General features: G+C 32.6%; 1 protein-coding gene across 1 annotated transcript; it reads left to right on the forward strand.

Moving 5' to 3' along the window:
• The first annotated feature begins 1175 nt into the window (after window positions 1-1175).
• Window positions 1176-9889, forward strand: LOC116841213 (histidine-rich glycoprotein-like). Its single transcript, XM_032808896.1, has 3 exons — window positions 1176-1242; window positions 4051-4311; window positions 9613-9889. Exons 1-3 carry the CDS (start codon window positions 1176-1178, stop codon window positions 9783-9785), a joined length of 501 nt encoding a protein of 166 aa, XP_032664787.1. The 3' UTR covers window positions 9786-9889.
• Window positions 9890-10135: the final 246 nt, after the last annotated feature.

Genomic DNA, 10135 nt, shown 5'->3' on the forward strand with positions numbered 1-10135 from the left:
TTATTGAATGTAGTCAACTACTATTTAATCTCATTGATTGGACAGGAACTAGTTATGCAAACAAGTTATGACAATAACGTTATGGTTTATATTTATAATGTATTTATAATCGTTTAGCAAATATTGTAATGCTATACTTACCGAAATCATAAACATTAATAGCCGGTATATATGTGATTGATATGAATAGAATGTGTATTATCGAAACAGTCACATTATTATTGTTTCTGGATTCTTATGTAAAGTATATACCAAAATGGATGTACATATTTTATGTAATATAAAATGTATATATACATAGAATATATATTCTATATTTAAAGGCTTTGTGAGTCTACTGAACAATTTATTCACATAAATTCATTTCACCTTCATCTATCTACGTCACCGTACGAGGTAAATAATTCACACCGTCAAACGAACGCGACGAACGTTTCCGGCAATCTAAAAGCGATAGCTGCGTTCTCAATCTCCCCATTCCGCCCGTTTCTCCGATCTCGTCATCCACGTCGATTTGACTCCTCGCTATATCGGACGGAGGAGAATTCGCATTAAGAGAAATGGACCATGGGAGTAGCTGTTTTTCGACGCGCCGGAAGAAAATCCAGCGTCGTGACGCGAGCGTCGCGCGTCGCCGTGCGTGACGACCAACGGCGCGGCGTTCGATGCCATCGATCGCGCGGCATCCTGATCGATATGCGCGTGTCGCAGGGCGAAAGAAACGGACGAGTCGGGCGATCTATTTTTTCGTTCCCCCTCCGCAACGAGCGGGCACCATTAGTCCGGGATTGGCCAATATGCGCTTGAGCGAGCACCACGACGCTTTTTGCACCGGCTGGACCGGTTGAATAATTGTGTTTTGCAACGTCCGCGGGAGCCGAACTGCCGGGCATGGATCCAAAGAAGAATTAAGCAAAGGGGAAACTTGAAAAGCGGACCTATAAAAGGTACAATGCTATCGGGCGGATCGCGCAGTTTTTGGGGCGATCGCGGGTCACGCGGATTGATCGGGTTTTTGCGCAAAAAGGAACACGTGTCGCGACATTGACTGGCATTATGGCCTGCGAAGTGAGTGCACGTTGCGTGATTATCCACCTGTCGTCCCTGTTGCGATCACTAGGCGACTTTAGCGTTATCTTGTAAGGAGGTGTTAAAGCCATGTGTGTCAGCGCGTCATGATCCTCACGGGAAAGCCGGACGTGTTCGGGATTTCGTTGGTTCTCGCGGTCAATTTTACTCTCGGCAAGTCTGTCCTTTTTTCCATCTTTGCTTAATGTATTACATACGCAGAGCATTTTTCGTAGAGAACAAAGATATAAAAGTTTATTAATTGCAAAAATACTATAGTAGCCATGCCCGGTTAGGATATATTTATAGAACAAATTTCAAAAAAATTTAGAAAATTTAGAGAGCAAAAAAATTGTGTGACCAGAAATAATTTTAATCAAGAAGTGCAGAATTTTTCCAATAGCTTTGTAACGTGTGTGAGAAAATTCCTATACAGAATATATTTTTTCCTTTATATAGTGCGTTACTTTAATGCCACTTACAGGAAAAAGTTTGATTGAATTAACCTAACACAAATCAACCGATTTTGGTTGAAGAAAACAAAATTACTAGTTCTTGCAATCAAATTTGATTTATGTGAATTAGAAATTCTGTTTCCTCTAACTTTAAGTCAATTTAATCAATTTATTTGTACAAACATTTCTTAGCAAATAATGACAATTAATAGGACGCATTCGACATGGTTACGATTATCCATCACCGCCTAGAAGCGCGGTGATACCATACATACATTCATATAAAACAATATAATCTTATTATTAGCGAAATCCTCGGAATATCTTGAATATAAAAGAACTTTATTCTTATATATAAAGAAAGAGAGAAAATTCTTTTAAAATTAAAAGGAAAATATTCTAAACACAATATTCTTAAAGTTAAAACAATCTACAGTAGATTTTTATCTACAGTATTAAATAACATTATTCTATATTTTTGTCTGCAATTTTTATCTGCAGTAGAAGTCTTGCTTGTCGCACATGAAAGGGCATTCTGCTTCAAGTAAATATATTTCTCTTGATTCAAAAAAAAAAAAATTAAAAAATATCTATTAAATTTCCTATTAATAGCCCACATATACATTTCGTTAGAAGAAGAATATTCCTTCGATAAAAGTTTTCGTTTAGGATATAATACGTTTAGATAAATTACCAAAAATAACATCTCTCTCTCTCTCTCTCTCTCTCTCTCTCTCTCTCTCTCTCTCTCTCTTTCTTTCTCTCTTGCAAATAAAGTTCTTTTTTTACATGTAACAATATTTGGATGTAGTAGTATGCGTTATACAATAGTTATTACCCGAGATAAATTTCTTTCCATTTTGGTACTAAAAAGAACGAGTAATCTAAGCTGCAACACGTCGAAAATACATATATCACCATAGGACAATTTCTATTTCTTTAATATTTTCTTATACGTATTGTAAGTTTATATTACATCATATTAAAAAATATATGTAATTAAACTATTCGTTTATTGCTGTCATACATAAAGTTTAGCTTGAATATGAATCGTGCAATACATAATATAAAGTTTTAACCGTGATTTTGTTACAAACTTTAAGGAGTAATAGGATCAATATGAACAATTTTCATATAGAAATCCATATCTGGAAACGTTTGAGAGTTACAAGCCTTGATACGTATAATAATCAATCCAAATAGCACTGCAGAATAATAATCTAAACCTTTGATTATTGCATTATGAACTATTAATTAATATAAATTAGTTATTTAATAAATTAGTTTATTACAATTCAATAATTCTTATATAAGAATTGCTCATACTGATCGCCTCTACCATCCCTTAAAGTTTATAACAAAATCACGGTTACATTTTATATGTATGTATATATCTATATAATAGAATATCTATCTGTCTCTTTGTATATTTCTTATAGACTTTTAAATCTTTTGACCAATCTGGACTATATTTTGTATAGTTACTCTCTAGGACTATGCGGAAAATATGGACATAAAATCTAGAAACTCCATCTCCTTCCTCTGATTTCATCCCCTTGTCACTTTGTAATAACCCAACACCGAGTAGTTTAAATTAGATTTATCTATTATATTATTCAACAAAAATGTTCTATGCGACAACAAAATGCTATCTAAAATTGCACGACTTCTCGATTAAAAATTTTCTGATATATAATGTGTTGATATTCTTAACTAAAATTTTGATGGAAATCTTGATGGAACACTTATTTATAATGAGGTTAGATCAACAATTATGCAAAGAAAGGTACCTGAGGAAATTATTTTTCTATGCTTTACACGAGAAGAGAATGGCGTAATGCATATAAAAGTAAATGGTTATTACTATAATTTGCTTGTTCACAAAGTGCACGTAAAGAGAGATGTTTCTGAACGAAACGAAATTCGCTTAGAGAACGAAATTCTCGAAGAAAACAGTGTCAAACAAACGTCTCGACTGCAGTTTCTATCAACACGTATTTTAATTAAAGTTTATTTTACGGTTCACTCGCCAAGACACTTTGAATATCGAAAAGAATATATGTCTAATAATAGTTTTCATTGGAGTTCTCGACAAAGATAACTCATCCTCGAATTTCCTTACTCTTATTATCTTTTTTGCCCAGTCTAATCCGTTTCCTTTGTTCCTTGGTAATTCACCTACCTTTTCCCGCTTACGTTGTTATACCCGTGAATTCTCTACTCGGCTGTTTTGTTCTTCCACTTATCTTCACCCATCTTTCAACATAACCCGCGTGTTTCTCTGTTTTCTGTCGGCTAATACTCACCATCCTACGCGTCACATTTCTACGACTAAAACCTCGCTGCAGTTCTTACGGTTCTTCCTTCGAGGACTTCGTCCAAGATGCTTTCGTTCTTCCTCTCGTTTGCTTAGCTACCCAGCTTCTTCCGTTATCCCGATGCGCCTGTAGCACCTAACTTTTTGTTTTCTAAATCGCACTCCGTATCTCACCACCAGCGTTTCATTTGCGAGAACTTGATTAACGAGATCAAAGTGCTTCTTGTCAGCTCATCCTGTCCGTACTGGTGCTTCCGACCTTGCTCCTGGTTAGTGCGAAACCGGATGGATACGCGCACTCTTTCCAGCACTTTCACGGGCCGGTGATGGGCGACGACCACGGAATCAACTGGATGGACAGTCACGGGCGTCACCATGAGGACTACGTCGCTCATCCGCATTATGCCTTCTCGTATGGAGTCGAGGACCGCCATACGGGCGATTATCACGGTCAAAAGGAACACAGGGACGGTAAGCTCGTGTAGTTTGAATGGAGATTAATCTCCTCCGTCTCGAGAGGATCCTTCTTGTCTTCTCGTACGTACCGCGAACGAGGAGAATAAGAATAACCTACTTACGTACGCGGAATCGCGATGCCCCGGGAACTCCGAAAGAGAAAAAGCTGACAAATGTAGCGAAGCGAACGTAGAATAGACTGATTGTGCGAATAAAAGTGGCAACGTGACCTTTGCTTGAGCAATTTTATAATGTTGCTCTTAGAATACTCAATGAAAAGTTGCGACATGGTAATTCCTTCGAGTTGACTTACACGCGATTCCGTCTCTCCTCATGCCTCGAACAAACGGCCAAAGACGTTAGGAATATTTTATTTCAGACGCTTATGTGTGTATATATACGTGGTTTTGTTGCGTTAGGAACAATATTAAAAGAACAACAACTAATATGCGATCCGCATTTTTTCCAATAGTTTGAATGTGTAGAGGGACGATATTTTTCCACGAATATACACTCGAAATAACAACTTCACATGCAGCTATTTCATAACTTTTCCAGTTTATTTAAAAAACACGCGCGTTGATAATTTTAGTATTTCAATAATTTGTTTCAGACACGAGGAAATATGATTCATTTTGATTTAATAAGTCTATAATTTGCTAAGCAAAATTTAATGTTATAATTAAAGCAGAGACATTTTTGCTAATGCAGCAAAGAAATTATGTGTGGAAACAATTGTCAATTTGCTCCTAAAGCAAACTGATTTTTGTTGATATTATCATAATTAATGCAACGAATCATTTCGTATTTTAAGCAAATAAAGTTTGCGCACGAAACAACTTTATTATACGTATAATTTTACTGAGCAAATTATACATTTATTTGACGAATAATAAAGAAATATTTTTGTTTGTTTTATGGAAAAGTGCCTTATTCCGGATGTAAATGTCCGTAATGGGAAATATGTTATTATACGTTACGCAACTTAAGTTTGTCCTTTTATAGTAATAACTGAATGTACTTGTGATATATTATATTGTTATAAATTATATGTATTTTTATGTATATGTGTATAATTTACATTTATAATATTTTATTATACTATATAATATTTAAGTAGTTGCAGAATAAATATTCCACACATTTCAATTAGCAATGTTGTCTTAACTAACTTTTGTTGCTTTCTGGGACAATTAATTATTAAACTATAATGAAATCCATTAATATATGGAATTTCCTTTAATGTAACAACGAAAAAATTAGTTGCATATATCAAACTACATTTTCTCTCATTTGCGATAGAGAATCGTCTTTGCTAACAAATCGGTCATGCTATAATATGAAACTTTATTAGGTACAACTACATATCTTATGTAGCTCTGCAACTTAGTTACTGTAGCATAACAAACTAACTGTCCGTATGTTACAGCTATAGATCTGTTAAGTTAGAGAGATTCTCATTTGCGACAAAAAATTTGTTTTTTTCGTGAAACAATCGTCACGCGTATGTGTCACTGTAAGAGAAATTTCTGCTAGAATGAAACGAAATTTCTCATAATGCCAAGACAAATATTATTTACGATGGCCTAGTTTTTCATAATTTCCTAATGGCATTTCCACAAAGAGTATTTTTTTTCTATATAAAACGAAGTCATCGAGCGTCGTCAAGTTTTAACTGGAGCGAGAGATTTCATAGCAACGCTCCGAGAGAAAAGTTAGGAACGATAAAAGTGCTCCTAAAAACCGCGCTTCGGTATTCCTGCCCTCAAAGGCAGACGTGCATCGGCTGAAAAGTTTATAATCATATAACACTTAGATAGCGGCTGTTGATAAAGGGATCTCTGCTCCTCCCTCCTCTTTTTCTCTTTCTCTCTTTTTGAGCAATTGCGAGCGCACTATTGCCGCTTCTTTTCAATTAAAGTAACTAAAGCCGATCGCGAGTTCTGTACATTGTGGTTTTAAAGTGATACTGTAATTAATCCTTACATTAAAAAAATGTTTTTACCAGTCCATGTAAAATTCTAAATGTCATAGTTAAAATTTATCGCTATTTTTTTAATTTGTTAAAAAATTGCCTATGGCACATAGAATTGACAGCAGCAGCATTCTATCAATTCTGCAAGCAAATATAAGTGGATGTGCGGATTATCAGAATTGAGAACGTTACTTCAAAAAAGTAACACATTACCATTACTTTTCAGTTTTTTACAGTATTTTTTACAGTAAATAGTAAATCGTACCCGTTACTCGTTGTTAATTTTAAATAATAGCTCGGTATCGTTACCGTTACAAAAAAATAACAGACTAATAACAAAATAACATTATTACTTTTTCGTTACTTTTTAATAATATTAAAATAAAATACGTAATTAATTTTAAAATAATAAAATAAATATTGTTTTTGAGCTTAAATTATGATTTTTAGTGTAGTTAGTTCATCTAAAAAGAGCAAATTGCAATAATCAAAACTGCAATCATCCCGACTTGGAGGACTAACATTTGTTTATAAGCATAATTTTATCTTTTCATTTTTTATTATTCTTCACACAAAAATTATTATCGATACAGAGCCAAATTTTGTAATTTGACTATTAACAATTTTTAATAAATTTAATAATTGGTATGCTTAATATATATATACACGAATATATATATATATATATATATATATATATATATATATATATATATTATATTGTTACATTAAAGGAAATTCCATATATTAATGGATTTCATTATAGTTAAATAATTAATTGTCCCAGAAAAACAACAAAAGTTAGTTAAGACAACATTGCTAATTGAAATGTGTGGAATATTTATTCTGCAACTACTTAAATATTATATAGTATAATAAAATATTATAAATGTAAATTATACACATATACATAAAAATACATATAATTTATAACAATATAATATATCACAAGTACATTCAGTTATTACTATAAAAGGACAAACTTAAGTTGCGTAACGTATAATAACATATTTCCCATTACGGATATTTACATCCGGAATGGGGCACTTTTCCGTAAAACAAACAAAAATATTTCTTTATTATTCGTTAAATAAATGTATAATTTGCTCAGTAAAATTATACGTATAATAAAGTTGTTTCGTGCGCAAACTTTATTTGCTTAAAATACGAAATGATTCGTTACATTAATTATGATAATATCAACAAAAATCAGTTTGCTTTAGGAGCAAATTGACAATTGTTTCCACACATAATTTCTTTGCTGCATTAGCAAAAATGTCTCTGCTTTAATTATAACATTAAATTTTGCTTAGCAAATTATAGAATTATTAAATCAAAATGAATCATATTTCCTCGTGTCTGAAACAAATTATTGAAATATTAAAATTATCAACGCGCGTGTTTTTTAAATAAACTGGAAAAGTTATGAAATACCTGCATGTGAAGTTGTTATTTCGAGTGTATATTCGTATTATATATAATAAACACACTTTTTCTATAGTTTCTTACAAAAGAGTGAATTACAATAAACAAACCTATTATTAAATTTATTAAAAATTTTTAACAGCTAAATATTGCAAAATCCGACTTTATACTAACAATTATTTTTACATGAAGAATAAGACAAAACCACGTACTGTCTTCCAGCGAATATAAAGATATTTCTATCCAACCAAGAATACCATAACTGACGTTATCAGCGCGCGACCAGTGTACCATTTATTGAATAGAGATAACTAAAGTAAACGATAAAAATAATGAATTCGTTACCGTTACCGTTACAAAAAAAGAAGAAAGTAATAATCGTTATCGAAAAAATATAACGATAACGATGTTACAAATAATGCGTTACTTTCCAACTCTGAGGATTATACAATTATTCGTGTCTCATCACTAAACTTTTTCATCTACCATAGCCAATTTTTGTAGTAAGTATGACTGGTTTTAATCTGGGTGCGTGCCACAGAGAGATTTTCTTACTAAATTTCTCAAGTAATTCAGATAGAAATTCTATTTCTATCATTTATCGATCGAATTCAAAGTATATGCAATTTCGCAATGTTTGTAGGTCACTTATCCACCTTAGCTAATTCTTTGTTTAGATCATTCTTGCTACGTCTGCAAAATAATTTTTTTTAGTGTGACAATAAATATTAAAACATATTGCGATAATATATATAAAATTTATGTATATTTTGACGCAGCACACATAAAAACATAATTTGATGGATGTTCAACGAATACTTATCAGAATTAAATTGAAATTTGTCCACACTCGATAAATGAATCTCGTTTAAATAATCAATTATTCAATTATATTATTATTATTATTATTATTATTATTATATTAGTATTATTCAATGTTTGATGAGAATGCTACGTATTTCATTATTGTGCAATAAAAATATCAATTGTACCGCTTCAAACCCAAAAAGCAAGATAAAAATCCAAATTAAATAAAAACGTTGCGAATTAGCTGTTTCAAGCAAATTGTTTATATAACAGTTTCTTTACTTCTTATATTTTTATTCTAATATTAATTGAATTTAAACAAATATAATTTTATTCACAAGCTTTCTGTGCAAGTATTCTACATAAGCTCTTAAAACATACAATTAAATTATACATTTTATTAGGCAAATAAAAACACTGGTGTTAAAGCGAATATATTTTTATTAAATGTTGAGAAGATAATAATATTTGATTGTGTCAACGCACGCGCCAGATAGGTTTTCCAGTCTTTGTAATAAATCTACTTTCCACGTCAAATCGATTCCAAATACCAATTTTTAATATTAATATTAATTAACTCCTTCTAATTACTATAAGATTACGTACTTTTTATTCCAAATTATTCCAAATTAATTACAAAAAAAAATATATTCGCTCTAACATTAGCGTTTTGCTCTTACATGCTTAATAATATTTTTAATTTAATTAAACGAATGTTTTAACAAACAAAACATATATCGTATGAATAAATAAAAAATTTTTATACATTGTTTTAATGAAACATAAAATAAATAATTTAACGGAATATTTTTAGGATATTTTAAACAGTCTATTATCTATTATCACTTTGATAATAGTACAGATTAGTCATGTTGGCTCTACAACATCTTAGAGTTTTTCGTAGAAAAAAGTCATGTAACAAGATAAGAAAATACGACAATACGAGCCGCTACTGATTTCTGAAAAGATACGGAAGCGTTTTGTATTCCGTCGTACTCGTGTAAGTCTCGATTCGTCTTCATAAAAAAGAACGACAATGCGCGTCCCAAATGTGCCAGCTTTGCGTAGGGCAGCGCAAGACAAATAACTCCTACGTCGACATTTTGCAGGTACGGAAGTGTTCGGCGAGTACACCGTGATGGAACCAGATGGCAACATCAGAACGGTGAAGTATCGCGCGGGTAAAGACGGATTTCACGCCCAAGTGCACAACAGCCACCAAAGCGGTCATCACGATGCTCCTTCTCACCATCATCATCATCATCCTCACGAATATCATTAGCACGCGCGACCAAGTGCCACGTTCCCACGTCGAAGACGAAGTACGATGGGGATACTTTATTGTTATATCGCGATAATCTTTGTTCTGCAATTGCAGGTGTCTCGTTTATGTTGCAGTCATTAAAAGATCACTTAAATAACGTTGTCATTTCTCTTTCCTCAGTGAAAAGACACTCGTCTAGTTTTACGGCTAGTTTCGCAATACTGAGCCGTTATCACGAAAGTCTTTCAATATCGCGAAGCGGCTTTTACAGTCGTTGCGAGAGCGTAATAACTTAGCCAATCGCACAATTATCGAGCAAAATTTCTGCGAAAGAAATAATCAGCGATATTGGATAGTTATTAGTCCAA

The sequence above is a fragment of the Odontomachus brunneus genome, unplaced genomic scaffold, assembly GCF_010583005.1.
Source record: "Odontomachus brunneus isolate Ranch 3 - 2012 unplaced genomic scaffold, Obru_v1 Obru_scaffold_014, whole genome shotgun sequence".
Lineage (NCBI taxonomy): Eukaryota > Metazoa > Arthropoda > Insecta > Hymenoptera > Formicidae > Odontomachus > Odontomachus brunneus.

Excerpts from the sequence above, each read along its gene's own strand:
- LOC116841213 (XM_032808896.1), top strand. The coding sequence starts at position 1,176 with ATGATCCTCACGGGAAAGCCGGACGTGTTCGGGATTTCGTTGGTTCTC. Across the intron at positions 1,243-4,050 it reads CGCGGTCAATTTTACTCTCG|ATCAAAGTGCTTCTTGTCAG; the intron begins GCAAGTCTGTCC and ends TTGATTAACGAG. Across the intron at positions 4,312-9,612 it reads TCAAAAGGAACACAGGGACG|GTACGGAAGTGTTCGGCGAG; the intron begins GTAAGCTCGTGT and ends GACATTTTGCAG.